This window comes from Ostrinia furnacalis, unplaced genomic scaffold (genome assembly GCF_004193835.3).
Source record: "Ostrinia furnacalis isolate ACB-3 unplaced genomic scaffold, ASM419383v2 OfSCF0412, whole genome shotgun sequence".
In the NCBI taxonomy this organism is placed as follows: domain Eukaryota; kingdom Metazoa; phylum Arthropoda; class Insecta; order Lepidoptera; family Crambidae; genus Ostrinia; species Ostrinia furnacalis.
Genome location: NW_021130651.1, coordinates 28,068 through 55,134, shown reverse-complemented (window position 1 = coordinate 55,134; position 27,067 = coordinate 28,068). Strand labels below are relative to the sequence as shown.

The 27,067-nt window shown below is 35.9% G+C and overlaps 1 protein-coding gene across 1 annotated transcript in view; it reads left to right on the top strand.

Moving 5' to 3' along the window:
- Nucleotides 1-27,067, top strand: part of LOC114364048 (protein obstructor-E) — a 63,081-nt gene that overhangs the window by 14,384 nt on the left and 21,630 nt on the right. The window contains exon 2 of the mRNA XM_028320034.1: nucleotides 10,974-11,029. Within this exon, the coding sequence (XP_028175835.1) occupies nucleotides 10,996-11,029 (34 nt within the window). The 5' untranslated portion in view covers nucleotides 10,974-10,995. The remainder of the gene's footprint in view (nucleotides 1-10,973; nucleotides 11,030-27,067) is intronic.

The window sequence follows — 27,067 nt, the reverse complement described above, 5'->3', positions numbered from 1 at the left end:
ATTGTTCATGCCAATATGATAGATATTTTTTATTGTAGAGATACTCGCTATCGCTTTTGTCTTAGGATCATCAGTCGAGTATATGACTCAATTCGTTCTATTGAATAATTCACAATGCTGTACGTTCGTGTTGGTATGCGTCTATTTTGGCACAATAAAATCTGGCTCTGTCAGCATTTTTATAAAAATCTGAACAATAATGTTATCTCATATATTATTTATTTGACTATAGTAAGAATACGTTATAAATAAATTATATTATTAATTTAACAGACATCTCTACTTTCATAAGCTGCTTATACATAATTAAGTATTTAATGAGAAAAGGAAAAACACATAAAACGAAAATAAACTAAACGTGGGAGTTTCACTTATTCTCTATAATTAAGGCGATTAGAGTCCTCAATCCGCGCCAAATAGGCATTTTGTAAAGCCTACTCCTCTTTTACTGCTGGACAGAAATAGTTGAAAAAAATATATGTTATACAACAGTTCAAGGACTACATTTGTGACGTTTGAATTTTCGCTACGTCTCTTTGTTTTGGATTAAAAAAATAAATACGGGACATCGATTTTTTAATTAAATTCCCTACTCCTCCAAAACGGCTATGTTAATTTAAAAGATTTTTGCACGAATAGATTAGGAATTCTTTAGTCTTTAAATGACACGTTGCGTTTTTCAATCGAACATTACTTTCATTCATAAATTTTACTTTTGATAAATTCCGAACGTTTTGCTGTTGAGGGGGCCTTCGCGGGGTGCGGGCGGCAGTCGGCCGCTGGCCTTCAGACGGGGAGGTTGTGTCACTCGCTGCAAACTGACATTAGCGATCAAAATGAATTTTTTCTTTGGCTGAGTTGCACCACCTGACGTGACCTAACTTTGACCGTAGCTTTGGCGATAACCGGTGTTTTTTGTATGGAGTTAGACAGACTTTTGACGCTTGTCAAAGTTGAAGTAAGATGGTGCAACCCAGCTTTTGTTCGACAATAGATTTTATGTCAGAATTGTTCATAGAGTACGTGCAGTCAGACGATACAATTGAATTATGACGCGCTCAGACGCTATTTTCTACCTGAATAGAATCTATTAGTGTAAAAAAACTATAATTGACTCCAAAACAACTGCACTAGATAAATACAAGTAGAAAAATTATTTTTACGAAAAATAAAATAAAATTTTATCCCGTACAAAATGTTCATGGATTTTGTTATTTTTATTAAATACCTTTACGCCTGAGTTAAATGACACCGACATCAAGGTTCATCAATTTAAGTTTAAAATAATAGGCAGTAATGTATGAAGAAAGAGCTTCTATTCTGTATCTACCTATGCCCGTGTATTTTTGATCGGTGTCAAATCGGAGTTTTTGGTGCGGGGTACGCGGGTGTTGCTCGCGGCGTGAAGGTCAAACGCCCAAGGTCATTGAGGACTCTAATCGCCTTAAGCCTGTTTCTTTAGAATTAGCCAATTTGTTAATGCTGTCTGATACTTTCATTATTATCATAATGCTCGCTAGTGAAAATTAAATGAGGCCTACAGTATGAAAATATCCCTAACACTGTCTTCTTTAATAAGTTTTGTTTTAGGCTCCAACTTAGGCCCAAAGTCTATTTACAGGCTCCAAAAATATTAAAATAAGAAACTACTAAAATAAGAAATCATGAGCTTGAAACTTTTTAATAAAATACTGGCAACCACTAAATATATTTTACAGGAGAATTATGAAAACTTTTGTAAAAAATTGGCTTTTTAAATCCATTAGTGCATCATGCCTTTTTGCTTGCAGGCTAAATTGCGGCTTATGCCGGATTTTTATTTTAGCAGATGAAAAGTAATGCCCAACAGATGGGAATAAATTGTTTTAAATCTACTGCATATTGGAAAAGCATGTAGCGTTGGTAGAGAGTGAGCAATGTCGAACATTCTTTAGATTTACTTAACAGTAAATTACAGTATGGTTTTTATGATAAGCGACTTGATTTTTCTTCTTCGCCACGCCAAATTTTGGTGTAACATAGCTCTTCTTCTATCATTACCAAGAAATCCATAATCGTGTCTCTTGCTTCTAAGAAACAAAATACAGGTGATTATCTCAACTCGCTGTAACACAAGCTATTTATATTAAATAACATGTAACTTAATCATAACCCGAAAACGTTATAAACCTCCTGGGTGCTAATGAAGGTAATTTATAGCCGCTAACTTAAATTACCCCCAACCGGGGTAAATATTCCGGTGAAATAGGTCGCGCAAACAGAGTAACATTGGTATGCTGATACTGACGCTTCCTTTGTTCGAAAATACTGTACGAGGACTTCGACAATCAAATTTTTCAGAGTGAAAGCCCATAAACAATTTTGATGGACGGAACGAGGGCAGTATGTAGATACGAGTAAAGGACGCTACTGCAACGTGTACCTACAATACATAATATACATATTTGGGTTGGGTACATACTTACTGTCTATTGCTCATATTGATTACCATCTCACTTCTCAAACAAATTGTTTGTCCTCAAACAACCTCGACTTATTTTTGTGGTTATAACTACGGTCACAATAACCCAAAATAGTTTTCGATGTGTCATGATAGTCCAGTCAATAAATCATTATAAAGGGAAACGCGTGGAACACAATTTCTGACTTCAGGTAGTAAATACATATTTAATTCAGTTTCACCGGTAACTTACTGGTCGAAGTATGAAATTTTTTTTTACCAAACTTTGACTGTGTTTACAGATTTTTGACGTTTGTTACAGTCAAAGTAAGATGGTGCAACACAGCCTTATTTTTTCCTGGCATAAAATTCAGCCCAGCAGGACCCTATGGGTCGACAGATATCAACTCTCAACCTACTAGAGTTTCATCCAACGAGCATTTTGCGCGGTAATATTGACTCGGTTAAAGCAAATTTTAACGTAAACCGGCTAAAAAAACTCCCAGGTCCGGAAAACAACTGGTATTTTCCCTATTAATTCCTCCCCCTGTTTATGGAATAGCTTTATTATTTTAAGCGTTAACCTTGCTGGTGCTTAAACAGCTTTTTGCTGTATAAACGTTTTATAACGCTCATTTCTGTTGCTGTTGTTTAAACCGAGTAGCACCTTGGACTCTCTTTTTCAAATAAGAGCAATAGAGGAATGAAATATTTATTAAGCTTATTAACTTTTAATTTTCTTGGGCAACACGTTGGTTTTGCAGTTCAGCGTGGTTCTAGCGCATAGAAAAAGTCCACCTCTATATTTTGTAAATTACTTCTTATATTTAATATTATTAAATAATTTTCATTCATTCTGTGCTTAAGTCTGAATCGAGTTTTGAGTGTAGTTTCATTGTATGGTTTGTAGGGCCATACATTTATCTAAGTAGAGTTGAAGTTAGTTGAAGTAGAGTTGAAGAGCACGTCGAGAAGAAAAGATCTCCAAAGTGTAAAGTTTATATTGTAGTGAAATACTGACAGAATTATCGTGGCAAATCTTTTCTTGAGTAGTAGTGTTACGTGGAATGGTTGGTAACTAAACTAACGCGAGCCCAAAAAATGAGACACAAACGTAAGCGTAAAAGTAAGTGCAATGTACGATGGCTTGCCCGTGTACATTCATATTGTATTCAATAAATAAAAGTTCCCATTCAATAAAAGTTCTTTCAAAAAGCTTATCTCTCTTAGTTTCTATCAAAACCAACATAGAAAGTTCCCCACTAATTAAATACCTACGTGTGCCGTTCAAATTAAATTCTGTTGTTTTAAACTCCAACTAGTCGAATAAATGAAAAGCAATTTCCTGTGGGATTGAAACCCTTAAGCCCGCCAAACACGGATAGCTTGGAATAACTAATATCGACAGCTTCAAGCTGCGACTGCATAGCAATCTACAGTATTCTACATACACACATATAGATCGTGTCATCCACGAAGACGCACCCCACCATTCTTCCGCTAATGTTTGAGTGTTATCGGTACACGCTAAATCATCCATGAGTGCACACGCACACTACAATAATGACGCTAGGATTGCTCTGATCAAACTCCCCGCACCCCGTGCTTCCCTCGACCAAAAATTGGTGGGGCGCGTCTTCGTGATGAAACACGAAGATACACGAAACTGCTCGAGCATTTGTGACTACTTCGGGCGGTTGGCAGCACCGTGAAAAATCATCGTGTGGTAAAACAATCGCCAGGCATATAGCTCCATTGCTCCAGCAATTATATGCAGCTTCAAGCTACTGACTATGACTGCCAGACGCCCGTATTCACAAACGATGCTTGCTTGAGTTAAGCAGCAAATCGAACGCACAGCGTTGAATAGAGCTCTGTGATTGGTTCGTGTGTCACCCTGTGCGTCCACGCGCACTGTGTGAAACCTCATAACCTCATTTGTACGGGCGAGAGTGTGTTGATCATTGGCTTAATGCTCGAGCTCTCCGTGTACGGCGGGCCTTACTATCTACGTTTTGCAATATTCGTGGAAATGGGATATTTTAAGTCTATTCCTAACGAGATATTAACAATTAATAAACCCGTTATCTTATCAGGATCCCTGGAAAATTCATCCGCGGCAAATTTTGCAATCGCTTCGCTAAGAGTAAGGTAAAACAGTACCTAGATGTTGCGACTTCATTGAATCGAATTCGAAAATTAATGTAAACTGTACTGTAACTGTTAAAGGCACAAAAAATACCTACTAACCAATTTGCTCAAACCAATTAAGGATGTGTAAAATAAATTGTTCTACTGCAACTCTTTGTTATTCTACTATTCTTTACAATACAATGAAATAGGTGGATCAGGCAATACATTTTTGCTCAAAAATTGCTCTGATTTCACTAGGTATAGGTACAGTGTTTAACTTGATATTACCTACACCAGCTTAAACCCCTGAAATCAATAACCGGTATCAAATTCAATAGCGAAGCTCAATTCCCTCTAAATGGATTCGGACGTATCAAATATGTACAGCTGCAGGGACGTGTCGGTACAGCAAACTGATTTACCGTTTGTAGTCATCCGGTATTCAGCACTGCGAATAATCTATAAAAGGTTATCTCAATTATAACAATTGTAGCAATAAATAAAGTGAAAACTGTTTTCAGTGCTATATTGTTGATTTTATTAGTGACTAGCGGTTGCCCGCGACTTCCGGTTGAATTTTACAAAATTTCGTCTTAGTGAGCACCTATGTTCTAAATGAAAGCCCCTAGCAGTCCCAGTACCTGTAGTTTCTGAGATATCGTAATGAGTGAATCAGTCAGTGACCTACTGCTTTTAAGAGATACAGAATAATAATAACTTTTGAAGCTACAATAGCCGAACGGTGAAGGTATCGGTCGTAAGAGGTCGTAAGAGGCGACTTAGGGACTACACATTAAACAGAGAATGGGCAGCAGCGCTCTCTGAAAAACATCAATCTTTTAAACTGCAATCTCCAACCCGCCTGCCTAGCGTGGAGATTATGGCAAAACCCTCCACTATAGTGGAGGAGGCTCATAGTCCAGCAGTGGACTGTAAAGGGCTGTTGATGATGATGAAGGTATCGGACTGGCCGACTCGTGATCCATGGAACGCGGGTTCGATCCCCACCGCCGCTCTACTAATTGTGGTGAACTCCACTCGTAACACAAGCATAGCTTAGTTGACGGTTAAATTAGCAAGATTAACAGGATTATTTATTATTTGTATTTACAAATTGCTAATATTGAGAAAAACTAGGCACTTTTATGTGCAAAGATTCCTCTATTAACTTTAATAGTTTAATAAATACGTCTTCTAGCGAATTTACATTCCAAGTCATTTTCACACAATTGAGAAATCCTACTTTGACAAAAAGCTCTCACGCACAAGCTCCGAAATGTATCCGAGAGAAATCTTACACAAACGATTTTATCTGCGAATTATTCAACGAATGCCTAATCTAATCACTACTGACTGATAAGTGATTAGCATTTCAATCAGACGTGTATGCAGAGACTACGTCGAATCCACAGCTCTATGCCTGGATTTGAGTGATTAATCTAGTAGGTATTGGGAGTAGTTCTAGAAGGCCATTTCTGATGTCCAAATTCAGCTAGTCCGAACCTTCTACTTGTGAGATTTAAATAGTGAAAAGTACCTACTGAAAAGCAAATTGAACACTAATTGAAAAATTAACAAGGCCAGAATTAATAATTGTCTTCAAACATTGTGGATTTCGATCTCTATAACTTAACTGCTTCCCTTATTTGTTTAACAATCACGTTTACGATTGTTTAACTTTGATACTCGCATGTACGTACCTACAGACGACACGACACTGCGGCAGCCTAATATGTAGTGGTAATCTACACTAATATTATAAAGAAAAAATTGTAGGTATTGTTTGTTTGTATTGAATAGGGTCCGAAACTTTAGGGCCGATTCGAAAAATTCTGTCACCAATCGAATCCTATATATATTCTGGTGAACATGGCGGTACGAAGTTCGCCCGGTCAGCTCTACTAACTAGCTGTAATATATTACAAAAAAAATGTCTGATGTGTAATGTTTACAACCTTCTCCAACACCAGCATTGTACAAAAATCGACAGTAATGAATCGTTCACTTGTAACCACGAAGTATCGTGTGAACCAGCCCGTCTTCCAAATTCGGCGCGGGCGCACGAGATGCGTTGCGTAATGCACGCTAATTGCAGCTTTCACTGCGAATATTACGACAGCCGCCATTTTTTCCGAGGACGCGGTAAGACACTCGCAATGATACACATCGGATGATGCTGTAACTAAATGCTGGAGGCTATTGTTTTGCGGTAATTGACATCTAAATGTTGCCAGTATGCGGTTTTAATGCCTCTTTACGGATCACGGCACATCAAGCTCAACCCTGGGGCATCTTATGTACAAGTTTATCGCACACTACTATCCGTTCGCTTTAAGTTTGATGCTGGCGATATGACGTCACTCGAAGAGAAGCGTCTATAACTTTAAAACAAACTATATTTAAAATATTTTTTATTATTATTGATAAAAATTGTGTATTTGCGTAAAATAAGACACATTAATTGCGTTTAATCACTAACTAATTGCGTTTAATCGCGGTGAGGGGACGGGACGCGCATTCCACGGACCGGCAAACTTAGCGCGAACGGGTAGTATCAAGAATATTGACTAAAAATGTTTGTTTTAGTTTCGTAATATAATAACGTTTTCTAAATACTGTAAAGAGAACGATATCCAGACATTTTCACTTTCAATGCGACACACACTGGAAAATGCCAATGCACTTTGAACACCCACGTCCTGCCACTGCCAGATTTATTGCAAGCTTATGTCACTGCGCTCATACAGAAAATACTTTCGCCTTTATAAACTGAAAAAACACTCTCAATTGCCTTTTGTGAATGTGTGCAATAATGTACTTAATTTATTTGTAAAGTAAATAAAGGTAGAGTGGGTGCACCAGTCCCACACCAGGAACCAGTAGTACACCATTTCTAGTTTCATATTAAAATATTAACAATCTGTCGAATTTCCCGCCACTTTTATTACGTTTGGTAGCACTGCCGTACTTCTACCATAAATAAAAGCGACAAACACGACTTGGTACGATCTGGTCAACCTTAGGCACATTGCGACTTTCCACATTGATTGTTAAATAAAAATAAACCTTACAGCTATTAAGAAAATTGGAATAAGCTACTTGATTCTATGATAGACAAGGAGTAGTTAATTCTTTTTTTTTGCAATGATTGTTGTAATAATTGAGTCACAATATCAAAATTACTTTTAAAATGTCGCTTATTCGGTTTGTTACAGGTACACCCACCCTACCTAGTCTTTTTCTAGAAGTTTTTACACATAATGTACTCGTTTATCGATGAGTTCTATGTTGAGGCCTAGGCAAATAGCAAGAGGTTTACCAATGGTTATCTTTGGATACCTACTGCTTTACATGAAACAGTACCGCCTAGGCGGAAGCGCTTATTTAGCTTCTAGAAGCTTTTACTCGTATCTTGACTTATGGGAGTGTCGTGTCAAAGTATTTAACTTGTACTCAATGCTGCACATCATCTCGTCAAGTTTTTTTCCATCGCTCCACCTTCTCTAATTTTCCCATGTTGTCTAGTTTCCATAGGTAGCTTTACCTAATTTGGGACGAAACGCAATACTCAAAGTCCAAGAATACACATGTCATTTATTTATTGTTCGTTGGTCATCACTAGACATCGGATTATATGCACTATCAAAATGCCAAAATATGCATGCAAATATGCACTAAAAAAGGGCGAAATATGCACAAAATATGCACAATCAAAAAAGCATTATTAGAATTAACTTTATTTTCACAATACATATATTAATTCTTGTGACAATATAAATATATAGTAAAAAATATTAATAGTGACAATTTAAAAATTATGTCATAAACTGCATTTAAACATGAATTTGATTTATTGTTTGTTAAAAAAAATGAATTTTAGCGAATGTTTTTATACGACCGGTCACTTTTCGGTCTTCATGAAATGGTCATTCATTTTCGCTCCGCAACCCCCCCGTATGAAGGTTACTTTTTGGGTACTTCTCATTTACACTCAAATTTGATGGTCACACAATAATAGTTCATAAACGGTATAAGTTAGAACAATAACTTTGAAATCAGGTGATAACATATCTATTTAGCTACATAAAAAATAAATTTTATCGTAATAGAAGCAAAAATAATACGATAACATCACATGAAACGATACAAAACGGGGTCATTTTTCGCGTTCTCATCGTGTCACACCTTCGGTTGCAATGAAACATTTGGTTACTGCATTCACAATTTTCATTCAATTTGTGTGTAGCATATACTAAAATCATCGTAATTAATATACTTTCCACACAATAGTCAAAAAAATATCTTCTTATAATTATTTCGAATTGAGGAAGGAAAATGCGTTGGTCACACGATTTTAGGTACCTAAAATTTTGAGTAATCATACAAGATTGCCGTTAAACCGAACACCATCAACCAATCACTGTGTTCTATTCGGTTAACGTCAGTCGCGCTCCTGCCATTGCGGAGGTGAGATAAGTCGATCATCGCTCCGCGAAAAAAATACGTAACTTTTTGTGATTATCCATAGACATTCCGTCGCTTGCTTGATCAATATTTTCTACCTCTAAAATTTAAACAATTTAATTGAAACTTAGGCCATTGAAAACTTAACATGTTAGACTTATTTGTGTAGTATTCGACTTGAACCGTTAAACTCAAATTTAGGGATAATGAATAAAAAACTAAAATTTTCGTCACCTTCGTGGCATCACCTTCGTGGTGTTTTATACACGAAGGTGATTTTAGGCCACGAAAGTGATTTCTTGCTTTGGTTTATTTTAAAATATAATGACTGGTGTTTAAGTTTTTACAATATTTTAATAACGAATAAATTATACGTGTTCATCGATAAAAAAATAAGGGCCTCGTATTTTTTTTGTCTGTATGACTGTATGTATGTCTGTATATGTGACTGTGTATCTGTTTGTAAGATAAATTTAATCTGAAGTTTGAGTTAAAAGTTGTACAACAAAAATACGAGGCCATCTGGCCTCAATAAATAAACATATTTTTTGTTGAGGGACTGATAAGTTAAGAGTTCTTTTTTATTGAGGTACTGATAATTCTTTTTTTTTTGCTTCTTAAGAATTTCAGAATGCCACCAGTATCACCTTTAAAACCAATTGCGTAGAATCTTGTAACTTAGTAGGTGACGTTATCGGTAAAATTTTATGTTGTATTTAAGTACCTACCTATTTATATTATGTTATTGCCATTTATCTATGAAAATAAGACAAAATATATGTTTTATAAATACTTAAGAGTCATTTACAGTAGTAAAGTTTGAAAAAAATATTGTTGTGAAGTACAGAATCACTTTCGTGGCATCAAAAAATTCAAAACGTTAAAGCTTCAAAACCAGACTCACTATTTGACTGATTTACTGAGAATACACTCTTCACATCAAGCGCTACAATTTTTGTATACAAAAAGTTGAAATAAGTTAAAAATAAAATTTGCCACGAAGGTGACGATGAGAACCGTGGCGATGAGAAATACCCTTTTATTCAAAAAGGTTACATTTTTTTATATTTCTGGTAATTTCTGACAAGACCCGACTGGCAACACTGGTACGGATCGCTCTCAATGCGCTCTCGCAGTGCGTGCGAGGGCGATGTGTTGATGTTTGGTGTGGGGACGGCGGCGAAGTACAACACGTCTAACACGTATAAATACTAAAATAAGCACTGTCAATGAAAAAGTACCAAAATATGCAATAACGCTATAAAAATAGCATTATATGCGTTTGCATATGCAATAATGCAAATGCATATAATCCGATGTCTAGTCATCAGTGTACTGAACGGTTTATGTCACAGTCATCAAGCGCCCGCGTTGACGAAAGAGTCAAGACATCGCGTGAGAAACGCTTGCTCTCACGGGTGCACAATGTTCGCTCATTTTTGCATTCTAATGCTTAAACAATAAAATAAAGAAAATACTTCAGTTCCTCCGACGAAATGTTGCAAAAGATAAGATAAAGTCGTTGCAGAAATTTAGCTATGCATTAAGTACCTACATTAAAACAATTTGCACGGCTGAATTATGATGCAAGAATATTTTTTTTAATGTCCATTAGATAAAATGGATGTCTAATACATAATTATCTGGAACAAATAAAAGAGGATGTTTCAATTGGTCAAACAAATATTGAAGAGAACCTTTTTAACATAAAAGCAGCATCGTGTCAAGTACAGCATCGTGACTTATACAAAATTAGATCAATTTAAAGATAGGCAAAGTCACAGTATCTGACAAGGTCGCAATTTGCATGCATCATAATATAAAAAAATCTTATAGCTCTACAAAGAACAATACAGTTCTAGGAACCCACATAATAAGGATCTGCATTAAAAATAAGTCACAATTATTTAATTAACCTAAAATCTGTTTGTTCCAGGTTTTTCCAGTTTCACCACATCATGTCTTCAGAAAGACATTGGGCGAGTGTTATTGGTAAGTTTCATACACATCGATAAAATTTAATAAGAGACAATTAATCTTAATAAGTTATTGGATTTTTATTTTGCATGGCACTCTCCCAGCATGGACTAGTGGCGATCTTTAATTACGTAGATACATAATTACATGACTTATGCTCGTTTTCACCAATCAATCCCTAATTTTTAAGTAACTCTTAAGGTAACACATAACTAGAATTTTGTTTGATAGGGGTCACTTAAAAATTAAGGATTGATGGTGACAACGGGCATTAATACAGTACACAGACAACACATAAGCCTACTACAAAATATCGAATTTGCATTTGAAATTTCAAATTCAAGATGTAAGATCAAAGTGAATCGACTTTGGATAAATTACCTTGTTTGCACTTTCACTCCCGAAATTGCTTTAACGAATAATTTCTCCTCAGATGTCAACTTTAAGACTCCAAGTTACACCTTCGAAGCAATCAGAAGTTCCAAATCAATCTAAAGTTAATAAAAGCCATGAAGTCTCCAAAGTGAGCAGCCAGATATAATGAGTCGTGTCAATAGCAACTTTGATTGGAAAAGTTGCGGTGACGTCATGTGCCATCGTTTAATTATTGCCGCTTTTCGCTGATTAGAATCCTTAGTGATGTGACATTACGGGAATGTCGAATTTAATCGATAAAAAATTTAGTTGTGTTTTAATTGCGCCAATAATTTATTGTTGTTTTCATTGCGATTTAAGCCAACTTCCTGCACTCGACACTAATTGGATTAGACTCTATTATGGCACGTTACAATTATGAATAGGTACTTATTATAAATAATTGTTAAAATTAAGGAATAATTCCGACAAGTTATGCCGAAACAGTAAATTCATAAATCTAACAATTCGCTAACTGAAAAACGTAACATATCTGCTTTATTTATCTATTGCACTTTCACAACTCAGCACTATTTTATAATTAAAAACCAGTCCTAACTACTTCCTTTATACATCAACACATCAGCACTTCAATTACGTTAATCATTCTTCAACCATATTCAGTTCATTCAATAACATCTAAATACCACAATCTTCCCACGAGTTTGCAATACCTCTAACAAAGACAGTTATTACTCGGCAATAAAAGCGCTGCAAGTTGAATAATGGTCGCATATAAAACCACTATAACACCAATAAAGCTGTTTAGATTATTTGCTGCCGTTTGCTAAAAGTTTTCATAACAATACGTCCCATCCCATTATTACTCTAGTTTTGTCGATAACTCGATAAAAATATCAAGGTTTTATAAGTTGGCGTTAATGTTGAAGGTAACTGCAATACCTACCAAATGTTATTGCCATTTTAAAGAGGTAAGAAGAATATATTTATTTATTTATTTAAAATCTTTATTGCACACATAAAAATACAGTGGTACAACAGGCGAGCTTAATGCCATGTGGCATTCTCTTCCAGTTAACCAGAAAATTAAACAAAACAGAGAATTTAAGTAGGCGGTGCAAAATATACAAATACAAAAAAATTCAATCTAATATAATACATAAAATATTATAATATAGGTAAATTAATACAAAATATATATATATACCTACATAAAGACATGCATATACATAATATACGGTGGATAACGAGAAGGTTTAAGAGAGATCAAGATGATATACAATGCTTTTTATGGGCAAATTGAAGTAAGATGAACGAATGCAAAAAAATGAAATGAAAATGCTTCAAATAACGGACTATCTGCGTAATATCAAAGAATTTTCTAAAGCAATTTAGATTATCGATACCCAAATAATTAACAGCTTCACATCCCTCACCGGCTATAAATATTGATACAGCAGTATTCATAACTCCAATGTGTGCCATAAAATTTCCATCATACAAATGAGATTAGACTTAATCACTGATTTGTTGATATGATATGCCACTGAAAATCGTTGAATGGGCATCTATAAAACTAATAGCTATTGGCTATTAAGTTTTTTTTCCGTAGTTTTTAACATTTTAAATTGCACAGAGCATTTTTACTCCTCCCAATATTTTTAATATGTCAGACCTATAACGTGCATGTGAAATGAAAATGGTTTTATGGCAGTCAAAAATATTTTACTGAAAATTACGAATAAGAAAAGCTGAAATTCGCTTACATACGAGTACGAGTCAGTAATGTATTTCTTTCTACAATAAGGTATTTTATGTACTAACACGTACCATCGGCAACAGTGTTAAAGTAACTATATACATTGCCTGTCATGTCGTCTCGTTCTATCGCGAAGAATCGCCATTTGATGAGAGCGAGAGCAAAAACGGAAATGAAAAGTTAACAGTGTGGCCGTGTGTATACTCTGGAACTATTTGTATTGGCAAAGATTACATTTTTTTCTTGGAAATTTCAATCTAGAACCCATTCAGGGATTGGATACCCGTGGATATTTGCCAATCCAATATGTACTTAAATGGATTATGTACGTACACATTGAAAAGAAATCGGGAAACGGTAAATAAAGTAGGTAACTGCCTGCTTTTTAACATTTAGAAAATGTGTAGTTAGAATTCTTGCTTACGCAAGTGAAAAATTTTCGTGGAAAAATCCAGACGAATTTATTTAATTTTGGGTTTAATCAACTTTTATCCTAGTGACAGAATACTACTTAAATATGTAGGTATGTACTTATCTTTTTCAAAGATGTCACATTACCTTAATGTTATTTTGTGACTAAACTTAAATTAATCAAAGAATACTTACGCCCTTTGAAATACACCCTGTATATCAATATGGAGGAGATGACTAAGCATTTCATGATTTCTTTAAAACGAGACTATTAATGTTCTGTCTATTATTTATTCCATAAAAGCTCTTTGAAAACGGGCGGCAAATGAATTTGTGAACTCACCTGGAAATGTTCACCAAGGAAAGTTATAGAAGGAAAACGGTATGTTTAATTTTGATTAAACTTACAATGGTGAGCGAATAAATAAATTGAGAAATATAAAAAGTATAATATTGTACTAGCGGCCGCCCTTGACTTCGTACGCGTCGACCCTGTTTTCACCCCTTAGAGTTTCGTGAAATCCGCTAAGAACGCTTAGCGGATGCTTGACACCCTATAAAAACGTTTGTAGATGATACGTGGGACACTATTTAAGTTGTGAGCCTAACTATGAAAACAAAGTAGTATATTATTAAAATGGTATTGATTGCGTTTATTGGTATTGTCTTTCATGATTTATGTACTTTTTAATGTGTCCGAAACACTTTTCATAGCATTTTTTCCACTCAGCTTGAGGCACCTCCAAAGCATGGTTTTTGACCGCACCGACAGTTGCTTCTGGCTACATAAATCGCTGTTCACGCATTTAATTTTAATATAATGGGGACCAAAAGAAGTGTTTAGATTCCAAGCAAGAATTTTGTAGCGTTGGATCTGTTTATTTCATATTTTGAGTGTTCAAATAGTCAGTTGTTTGACGAGACGTGTAAAAGCTCACATTTTCGTCACGAATGACGATTCGACTATGCTGGCCAGTTTCCCTTATTAAACTGAAGACTTTTGAAAAAAATGTGGCTGTTTACTATTAAGAATTAACCATTCTAAATTTATCTAGTGACGTTTCTGTCATATAATCAGATATTTCGGAAAAATATGCGACCGTAAGTTTCAAAGTGTTCCGAGCGCATGGGACTTTTGTTGGAATTGGTTCATCTTAAAACACCTCCATATTCGATAGCTGTTTATTTTCAGGATCATTATGCATAGATCCTTAATTCGTCAACTGTCACAATTTTAAAAACGGCTTTTAAAGCTTTTTGAACGTATTTATCAAACCTTTCCAAGGACTAAACGACACAAGTGTCCTATTGAGCGTTTGAAAAATTGTGTGACATCCAGCGAGAAAAAAACGTATTAACCATAATATGGTCAAACAATATTTTGTTACTGCTAGTGGAATTAATGCCTATGATTATCTCAATCCTACGATATATCACATGACGAGGTTTCTCTTCCAGTTTTCTGACAACATCAATGTTTTCCGCCACTATTAGTAATTTTGGACGACTTTCGCAAAGTTCACTGGTGAGCCAATGACATACAATATTATACTTCTTAAACTAGCGTTTTACAATGGTAAAGGACAGATCTTTATCACCAAAAGTGAAATTTAGCTGACCGCTTCAGTTTTGTATTGATTAACCACGTCGAAAGTCATAATAAATCTTCGCGCGAAAATTTCCGCAAGTCAATTTCAGGTTTTTGTAGTCAAGATAATTTTCAATTCAATGTTAATAATACAAAACGTGCTCAAATGATAAAAAGTTTTGAATAAGGTTGTAGACAAAAATGTCAAACTTTTCATTAAAAGTATTAGATGTCGTCTAACAACACGTTATGTTGTCGAGGCTCACAACTTAAATAGTGCCCTAGTAATAGTTTCTGAGATTTCGTGATGAGTGAGTCAGTCACTGAACTTTGTGTAATCTTACATAGATAAGTCATCGAGCTTTATTATTATAGATTTATATTCCTCATTCTCAATTTCATTACTGTACTTATCTCTCGACCCGTAGGACCTTACTTATTTTTTGTAGTTATGTAAAATAAACATACTTCTAACAAACTTGGGTCAGATATTAATTTCCAGCGGGCATTTTCTTCTGAACTAATCAAGTTAATGCTCGGAAAAACGTTGCTTCCTCGTCGACAACAAAGTGCGGTCATCATTATAATACATTTGCGTTGATTATGAAGCTCTAAAAGATAACCGGCAATTTGTTAGTCACAAATGAACGCGGTTTTAAGTTTAAACAATATGGTTTAACGATGCCGATTAAAATTTACTAATAAGCTTCTGTTCCTTTATATTAAATAGCTCTACTTATTAATCAAATAAAACAGGTATTTAATAAAACATGTGAGAATGGTGGTTATACGCGCAAGCTCAAATGTTTTTTTTCTGCTTTGACCAAAAGTTAGCTGGCAGTGAATGCCTTATAGCATTAAGTTCGCCTTGTAAACTCATTAACGTGCCATTAAATATAAGGATCTTTCTGTCTGATTGAAAGCTAAAGTTTACAAGGGTGAATGGATAAATAACTGTTGTTATCTCTAGTCTACACACAAAAAGTACTAAAAAGATATTTATAAAACTTTGATGTTATAGAAATACATCTGAAAGCAGGAAGGCTACAATTTGTCGATAAAACTTGTAAACTTTAAACTTTTTCACAATTAAACATCTTAATTCAACTTAAACAAACAAAAAAGCTCAAAGCTCCATTCATAACCTTCCATTGAAGACATTGGCCTGTCTGCCTAACATTCAAGAGCTTGTCTATTAATTGCAAAACAAAACATGTTAAATACGAAAATCATTGCACATTGTTAGCACAACAATGCCCTGTGGGAGTCGGTAGCTAGGTCTTGACTAATAGAAGAACTTTGAGTAAGCTCACTCACACTAAAAGTACACAACAGCGATGGGGATGCGAGTGAACCCCAGCTTAAGATTATTATCCCTTAGAGTAGGCGCACACCGTTGATTTTTAGTTGGCCGACAGTTGTGCCCGATTTTATATTGTATGAAGAATCGCCCAAATCGAATCGGCGTAGTGTGCGCACTCCCATACATGCCCATACTGATCAACTGCCCGACTAAACTATCGGCCGACGAAAAATCAACGGTGTTCGCTACTCTAAGAGATCTTAAGCTAAGTTGTCCATCACAATCTTACTATAACTTTAACAAACGCCAAGAGTCTGTCAAACTTCATACAAAAACACCGGTTCATGTTAAAGAATATGGTGCAATCAGCCTTAATGGGGTTGTTAAAAGGTGTGCATAACCTATGCCATTTAGGCCGTCATGTTATCATCCTATCTACCAAGTGGTAGGGCAAGCTGTAAAATATTTGTGACGTGTATAATGCCCTGAAAAGGGCAATTTTTCGGAGCTGAAGCGTTTGAATTAATTCAAAATTATCATCAAGTGTATAGAGAATGATTGCATAAAAGAAAAAATATGTTGTATAATTTAAAAAGAAAATCATTTACCAGAGGCAAATTGAAGATTTTTACACCATAGGTGGTTAAATATTAGGTAGAGCTAGTGGCATTACTGTGTATATCTTCATTATGCTACGTAGGTATTATTCGCACAACCTTCACGTAAGTGAATGTGTAATTAATTACCTTTTATACAGGGTGTAAAAATCTAGCCATATTTTAGAGTCATTTAGAATCGACTAGAACACAATATTATTAAAAAATATAATATTATTGTTGTCATATCCGTCAGGGTAAATAAATTTTTAATTCATTCAAATCAAGTATTGTAGAGGAAAACAGTAGTTTTATTATTAAGTCAACAAAATACAATATTTTTAACTTTTTATAAATGTCTTTGCATTTCAATCCGAGTGAATATTAATGTAATTAATTATTTAATATTTATGTAAATTTTTAATCGAACATATTTATTTTATTTAAATAGTTTCCTTGTTTCTGAAATATCACCTTAAATATCTGACATTTCTGACACCCTGTATACGTGTGACATTATAAAGACAGTGTTGGGTTTAGTTCAAGACAAATGTAGTTTCGGTTACTGTTCACATTTGGAGAGCAAACACCTTGCCTAACGAGATGGATGGTACCTTTATACCTAAATCAATTAGGATGACATGAGTGGGATCAAGTATTATACAGAGTGTTCAAGAAACTACAAAAATATACTATGTAATTCGAAGAAGTTTTTCTTATGCAACAAACTGTGTTTGATAGATCACACCTGATACTAAGTGAGATGCAGTCTAGGATGGTCGACAAGTTTTAAGACTAAACAACAACTATTATTAATTTGTGGAACATACATACTTATCAAAGGTGTCGGAATTTGTAGGCCTTGTTTACCCAATTAGTGTTTTTATTAACTTGAGTACTTTCTACTCAATGAGTGTTTTGATGTCTAAAACTAACTCCTAATTGAATTACTAGAAACGTTACAAGGACGAATTTAATTATAATTATAATTATTGTAACAACACCCAATCAACTAATTGATTAAAGTAGTATTTGTTGAAAAACATGTAATTACTTGTACTTAAAAATATTTCCCAATAAACTAAAACTTTTATTTCAATCACGTCCGTGATTCATTTATTTTGAGCAATCACGTCCGTGTTCACGTTAGAAATTGACATTTGTTGGAAATAACTAACAAACTGACAGATTTCTGCAGTCGACAGCACATTAGACTTCTTATGCATTTTTGTTACAAAATAACCTGTATTACAACGATATAAGATGCCACTGTCTTTAGCTTGATGTGCATCGTCCGTACGTAACCTCCACCGTATAAAATACTCCATCACTTTCATTCCTATGTCACGGAATCCACAATGCTATTTGATTGATATAGGGTTCCATTTCCCGAGTCACATCATAATGTATCAATCATAGCAACAGGTAATGTATCGATTCCCAATGAACAGATCTCACCATTACCCCCCCCCCTACTACCCCCCAGTCTGACCCTACTTCAGGGGAATTTCCGAAGCGACAAAAGCTTCCCGAAAATCTTTTCGGACCAAAGCCTTTGTACGGATTTTCTTTTTATTATTCAGTCGCCATTCTTTGGCTATGCAATATCAGGGGGATATTAAAAAATAATAATGCCTTTAGCGTGTTTTATCTAGCACGGAGGTGGCTTTTAAGCTTTGTATCCAAACGTAAGCGTAGCGTAGGACGGTTCAATGGACCGACGACATCAAGAAGATGCTATAGGAATGGTGCTTTGTGGCGTTTCTTGGAATAAGGCTACGTCCAGTACTTGACTGGACTGCCATTATTTGGCATAATGGATGAATGGAGGACAAGCTGATGCCTGTTCAGTCCTAGTGCCATCATATTCATCCTGCGGCTCTTGAGATTTTGTTATTAACATACTCGTAATGTCACACATTCAATAACATCATTCGTACATAATGTAACTCATTCATAAATGTCGCGATAAAACCCACGTCTTTCTGTTTTAGTTGAAATGGAACGCAAAAGTTTAAAATCTTATACCAAAAATGGTGATGATATTTTCTGATAGGCTGACAGTGAGACCATAATTTAAGACATACAATTTTAAAAATATATTGTTTTACAAATCACGCAGCAAGTAAAAGTGATATTTTATTCATACCGAGTCAGTGAACTCGATATTAAACCACTGAACCGAACTTCAATGGAGCCGTTGTGACAGCACTTTATTATTTTAATTAAGAATGTGCAGTGTATTCACTTAGTGGAAAATTATGCAAAGCTCATGGCACTAAAACGCTGCTGTAAATGAATGCACTGAGTTTACATTGCGTTTTAAGGTTTGGTCATATAAGCCCGTATTCACAAACGATGCGCAGAGTGTTGAATAGAACTCTGTCATTGGTTCATATGTCACCCTGTGCGTCCACGCGCACTGTGAGACTTCATAGTTCGTTCGTTCGTTCGTTCATTTCAGCCAAATGACGTCCACTGCTGGACAAAGGCCTCCTCCAAGGTTTTCCACAATGCACGGTCCTGCGCTGCCCGCATCCAGGCTCTTCCCGCGACCTTTACGAGATCGTCGCTCCACCTAGTAGGAGGCCTGCCCACGCTACGTCTTCCAGCCCGTGGTCGCCACTCGAGAACTTTTCTGCCCCAACGGCCATCGTCTCTACGAGCTATGTGCCCCACCCACTGCCACTTGGTTTTAGCAATTCTGCGAGCTATGTCGGTCACTTTGGTTCTCCTGCGGATCTCCTCATTTCTGATTCGATCACGCAGGGAAACTCCAAGCATGGCCCGCTCCATCGCCCTTTGGGTGACCTTGAGCCTTCATAGTAATGTTTGTGAATACGGGCGATAGTTACATAAATAGATAAATCCAGCGTGGGGATTGAAGGCAAATCTTCCATTTCCTCTAGAAAATCAGAGAAGGAAGGTACTGTTCTTGCAGTGGAAACTAAATGACCTGATCATCGTGATGATGAAATATATACAGGCGTGCTAAAAGGCCCCAACAAAGCCATATTGAACAGCAGGAGATAAAATAATACCAGAACCTTGTAGATACAACGCAAGCTATAATATATTGGGACGTATAAGCGCCCTGGAAAGAACCCAAGTACTGAATAAAAGATTCGATTTGATGCTTCGATAGAGTTTGATGATCTTAAATGATAGAATTTCCTACAATATTTATCTTTCGATAACATCTACACGCACCATTACTTAGTAGTTACCTAATGACTTTTCACTGATTTCTTCCATAAATACTTCCGTGAAAGAAAATGAAACACTGACAATGACGGTTTTTTGCACGACGAAAGCGAAATCTAGTGTCGTGTGAACAGGAAACTTAACTCGATTGTGTTTGGTTTAGTCACAGCACATTAGACCCTACATTTTGTTGCAAAATAGCTAAATCTAGCCATGCTGCTTTAACTGGATATACAGGGTGTCTGGATTATGTACCATCCTAGACTGTTGACTTACTCGTAACACCAGGTGCAATTGCGGTCAACCTGCCTTGTTATGCATAAAAAAACATAAAGCGGACTTCCCACTTTAATCAAACCCTATCCTCAAGTAAGTTTTTGAGATATTTCATTTTATGTTCTTTCTAACAGTTTCTAAAGTTAAGTCTGTACTGAGGCTATCTAGTTTAATCAAGCAAAACAGGTTCAACAAGATTAGGTAATTAACTTAATAAATATTACCTACAATAAAACTTAACGATATGCTCATGCGTATACTAATACTAACTATCAATTAATATTAATTTACTCGTTGACCTAATACAAGTTATGCATTCTATTTGCTTTAGTAATAAATAGTTCAATTAATAACACTCATTAAGCAGCCGCACTTTTAGCAAAGAAATGTAATTACTAACAGTATACAGGGTGGAAACGATAAGTGATCTCACTCAAATAATTTCTAAACTATACAAGATATCGAAAAACTGGTTAGGACTTCACGGGCTCTATCAAACGGTATTAATAATAATAGGTTAGTTAGTAATTAACTGAATCTATCCGAAAATTCAATGTTCCAGCTTTTATACATTTAGTACAGTCACATGGTCCTCGTCTATTGACAATCCCATGGCAAGTAAAGCCTAAAACCAACGTTTTCCATAAATAAACTTGTGAAGTACTTTCAGGATCAGTAACGATCGATATCTTGTATTACTTCAGCTATAATCGATTGAGATCACTTACCGTTTACACCCTGTATGCTACTAATGATTACTAATTATTACATAACACGACATATAAAAAGTTCATTTCGTATAGGAATGGATTCGTGACTCAATCGCGAGGCAGAAATGTCGATAATGCCCTAAAAAGTAAACATGTCGTAGGAAATTGCTCTAGCGACGAATGTTTGCCAAGCAGGACGATTTAACGAGATTCTGTTTGTTGGTCCAATCGCGAAAACGCTTTTTTCCTTGGAAAATGGAAAAAAGTATTTGTGAGTGGAAGAAAGAGTTAGGCAGATTATACATTGACTCACAGTCACAGAGACTTGTTGTAGCGCTTTTTAGAGCAGCAACAATTATTTTATTTTATTTTTATTTATTCAGAAAACCAAAGCTCTTTATAATAATAATACAAGCCTTCAAACCTATGATCCTGATGGAATAGAATACGACCACTACCACTCCTCCTGAAGATGTTGTTAAAGGTGACTATGGCACAAATATACTGATCTTCCCAAACTGGCAGTCCAGTCCAGCCAAACCCTCTTTTATTACCTCTAGTAAATTATAGGGGGGCTTGTCCTCCTGAAGGACTAAAGACCTCATGATGACTAAACGGTAGAGACCACGGGTAGTCCCGTTTAGAACATAGAGTATCTCTAACGGTTCGTTCGTTCGTTCGTTTCAGCCAAATGACGTCCACTGCTGGACAAAAGCCTCCCCCAAGGTTTTCCGGTACTAGAATCCTTTTGGTTTCCCGCGGTGCTCAAACTCTGATTACAACAAAGTCAGAACCCTTAAAGAGCACTAAGAAAGACCTAAGTAACAACACGGAATGTTATTAGAATCGCACAGGTTTGGTCGAGTTCAATAATGTCGTTCATGAGAAACTACTATGTACTTTCCGTTGGGAAATTCACAACAAACATTTTCTCATTGTTAAAGCTTTTGCCCAAAAGTCTCCATAGTCAACAAATAACAGGAAAATGAGCGTTTATACCATTGCTCTGAAGCACCAATTACTGCTGCAAAAACATTGGATAATCCGTACTAAGTGCTGCAGTGTAGACGCAGCTTAACGATGCGCTTAGCGAATCGCTAATTGCAGCTGAAATTGCGAGAAGTTAGGGATGCGACATTCGATAAAAGTACTCGATTGTCTTATAAGTGTAGCTTTCCGCCCGCGGCTACGCCCGCGCCTTTGAAAAACCGGGATAAAAACTAATGTCCTTTCCCGGGACTCAAACTATCTCTATGCCAAATTTCATCAAAATCGGTTGAGTGGTTTAGGCGTGAAAGCAAGACAGACAGACAGAGTTACTTTCGCATTTATAATATTAGTATAGAAGTATAGATATAAGTAGATAGCCATAACAACATTGTGTGTGAACAGCATTGTTGTGTTCCGACAGTTTAAGCTAAGGTAACCAGTTCCTCAGTGGTTGAGGATTCTAGGTCAATTTCTCTTCCACCTTGGGTTTGATTATCACTATCCATCAGATGATATGCAGGCGCAGGCTAATGTAAAATAAGAAGTGTAACTTCTAAAACCACTAAATAAATTGTAATCCAACCCAACCTACAATTTAAACTTGACATTTCCAAATAATCACATTTAAGCACTTTATTAAACTTATCTCATCGTTCGTAAAGGTGAGATTTATAAGGGTAAATGATTTTCTTGTATGGAATTTGTACGAAAGGATTTTATTCGGCCAGTTGATATACGATAGTGTTGTGCTTGACCCTCACAAGTGTCCCTAAAATATTTGGGACGAAAGAACTTGAGTGTGTGTCTGAAAAAGATATAAGATCAAAGGATTAAAGATCAAAGGATTAAAAACCATTTGCAACTATACTCGTACTTGTGGACGTAAAACCATAGGAATGAAGCTGTAATTAAGAGGAAAAGTGTTTCCAGTAACAGTATTAATTAACAGAAAAGATTAACAAGTGATGTTAGCAATTCAGGGTAGAGCCTTTCGAGGAAGAGGAACACAAAGTAAATTTTGAGCCATTCTGACTAAAGGGAGATTAACAGCCAGCTTGCGTAGTGGTTTCTGTAAGCGGTTGCGGGTTCAATTTTCTGCAGAGTGCAATTTTATGTTATAAGCAGGGGATACCGAGGAGAGCTGTAACAGAGAGGGTTGTAACAAAATAAATTTATCTGCACCTAAGACCGTTTATCGAGCTAGCAAATTCGCGACTTCTTTGCTCTTTGTACTTTATATTGTCAGCTCGCTGTCATAGGCAAAGAGAAATCGGCTTTGTGACAACTCTCTTACTTAGGTCTCTCTGAAAAAACTGTTTAATAAGTGCTAGAAATTGGTCTCTCAAATCTTAAATCTTGGGTTTTTTATTGGTGGCTTCTTTTTCTTTTTTCATCCCACTCAACTGTCCCACTAAATCCCAACCTTTTCGTGTCCCCATATCATTCTTTGCCATAAAGACACCTCTACAAGCCTAATCCCCCATACATCGCTGTGACAGGGGTCCGGAGGCTGGTATCGAAAGCCTGGCTCCAAGCCCTTACCCTTACTTTACCTTCGAAAACCCGTCTGAGATTGGCAAGATTCGCTATTGTTAATTTGATGTGGCGACAAATTGGTTGCCAATTTAGAGGGTTTTTCTATGTGAGGAGTTAAGTCAGAAACACGAAAATGACTTTACTGCAACCCAAGTAGCGCAAATTTTGAGCTACATTTTTAAGTACCTTGAAAAAATCGAATTGCCTAAGGTGAGAATCGTACCCACAACTTTTGAGTCAATTTAGTTTATAGGTATGCCATTGGATAGACCAACGATGCAACTATTGGGACCCAATAGTTGTAAATTCATCTTTTGGGCCTTAAGTTTACATAGGTCGACCAAAGGGAAATTTTGAATTTACTACGTTGCTGTTGCTTGATGGACCATGATGTTTCAAAATATGTCTTGGGGTTAGACTACTGTATACATGGTGGAATTTTTAATGCCATCTTTGAATGCAGTTCTTTTTCTTTTCAAAAATAAAGGAATGTTTTCTTTGAGTAAAACTTTATATCTACCGTATTAAGAATGCTTTCTCTCCAGGTGGCATTACAAAATTCTACCCTGTATAGTAATGTAGCACATGTCCCGTCAAAGTCAAAGTAAAAATTAATAGGGTTGTGAACTTGTGACTATACGTATTGAAACCTACCATACCGTATAATTAAATGCACACTTAATAATAACTAAAATTATGTAAGTAGATAGGTCTCTACATACGAGTACGATAGACTTAGAAGAAATTATAAAGCAAACAACACCTATCACATAACTAGGTATCGCAAGTTTTCTAATTCTCAGTACTAACACTCACGCGACATCTAACGGAATAATTAATACGTTAATTTAGTAACTTTCGAACCGGCTCCAATATTGTCTGAATGTCAAGGTTAACGAGCAAGTCTGGCTCATTACAGACAGCACGTCAAGCTAACACTAGCACCTTATGCGGTTGTATTAGGGTCGATTTTTGAACAAAAAATAGTCTGTTCTGTAGTCTTTAAAACAATAATCAGCATTAGACTGCGCGTGCGTACACGCAACGCAGAATAAGTAGTATCAAGCAAATATGATTCGAATGTCATTGGTTTACAGTGCATATTTCATCGTCTTGAAGTGTCCTAATATTAATTTAATTTATGGATCAACTCCGTGCGACTGAACTACTATAACCTATGGCATTTTTACCTATATTCAGTTCAGGCTACATTTGGTCGCTTCAGTGTATAAGCATCCTTACACCTGCCACTACAAATTGCTTGACCAAACAACGGGACGTGTAAATAATTTTTAAAAGCCTATTTGCAAAAATAAATGAGTTTTTATACTATTAAATCTAGCAATATTAGATACCTAGCCTAAAGCGCAGTGGTCGAGTGACAATGCGGCTCTAAGCCTATGATTACAAACCATGCATATTGTATTTACAAAAAGGTACTTATAATATTAATATCTATTGATTGCATTTTCTTTGCTTAATTTAGGACTATGTACGGCCAAAAAACAGGAATGTTTTATTATTAGGTACTAAGCGCTTTTGTGAGTTTACTTACAAAAAATAAATTATGAACGTAGATAAACGTCTACTTTCATAAAGCATCTAGATCGTTCGACTGAGTCGTGAGAGAAACGCTCATTGCGGGCATATTGCAGAATTTGTTATTGTGTGGTGTGAATTACAAGAGTTGCCTAGTTTTTTAATTTGTTTAATTACATACTAAACTACTTGTTATGTGAAAACAGCTGGTTGGATTCCTAATTAGTTGTACTTGTAATGTCAATAAGAAATGTTCATTAAAATTTTCACTTATTTTTTTTGCTAAGTTACATAATTAGCTCTGGTAAGAATGTACAGACATACATTTTTATTGCAAACTAGCTTTTGCCCGTGGTTTCACCAGCGTGAAATTTTGTTTGTCAAAAGATCGTCATAAATAATAAATATCCTATATGTTATTCTGGGCTATAAACAATAATGCTGTAAATTTTCATCAAAATCCGTCCAGTAGTTTTTGCGTGAAAGAGTAACAATCATCCAGACATCCAAACTTTCACATTTATAGTTATCACTAAAAAATTCAGCAATTTGAAAATCTATTCATAAAATAGAAATAAAACTCTATTTTTTGTGTCATCAACAAATAAATGGCTGCTAAATACCTTCTGGAAAAGCCTTATATGACGTGACTAAGGAATTTTGACGCAACGATGAGCTGCACGCCACCACATAGTAATGTTTAATTATATACCTACATTACCAATGTATTCAGGTCCCAAGACGAGTTGTAAGGCATCCATTGCGTAACTAGCAAGTTGGACATGTAAAGAAATCGATTAGGTTTATTGGAGAATTTTATTGGCAGTTTATATGAGGTGTCTGTTTGCAAGTAAAGGAGTATAATTTTGATGGTCACCTCACATGGTAGTTGCGTACCACACCAATGGTTCGTTCGTTCGTTTTAGCCAAATGACGTCCACTGCTGGACAAAGGCCTCCCCCAAGGTTTACCACAATGAACGGTCCTGCGCTGCCCGCATCCAGGCTCTTCTTATCCTTTTCTTCTTTTTCTTTTCTTCTTCTCTTCACACCAATCCATCAGCATAATTAATAGCATCAGGCGTTACTTTGCGGAAATCTGTCCTCATTTGTTTGGTGTTAAGTATGTTTCTTTGTCAATTGGTACATAAGGATTGTGAGATACTCTAGACCAGCGGTTCCCGAATGGTGGTCCGCGGAACCCTGGGGTTCCGTGGAAAGGCCGCAAGGGTTCCGTAAAAATATTATCCCACGTTTCGTGACCGACATTGTTCGCTCGCTCCGACTTGTTTACGCACAAGGGAGGGGCAGGGCGTACGGGCGGAGTAGTACGGGGGTTCCGCTAGGAAAAGGATAACCAGTTAGGGTTCCTTGGCAAAAAAAATTGGGAAACCCTGCTCTAGACTAGACCAATTAGTAATCAAAGAGACATGTAGTGAGAGAGCTGGGCTCTTATTAGGAGGTTCACTTAGGCACTTTGTTTAATTGTACCCACATTCATTATTAAATTAAGAAGATATTACTGCAGGCTAGAAGCAACTTAATTGTCGTCTGACGAGTTGGTCACGTATTGTGCCTGAGAAGACTTACAAAGTGTGAAGGTTTTTTTTAATATACAAAGACCGATCTTTATTTACAATAAACAGTTTTTTTTAAACAAAGGCAAACTTTTATTTTTGAGTAATAAATAAGTTTATATTTTTATTTTGTTTAGAGTGAAGGTTTCGACCTCAGTTGTTACAACCTCCACGATAGAAGAAGAAATGT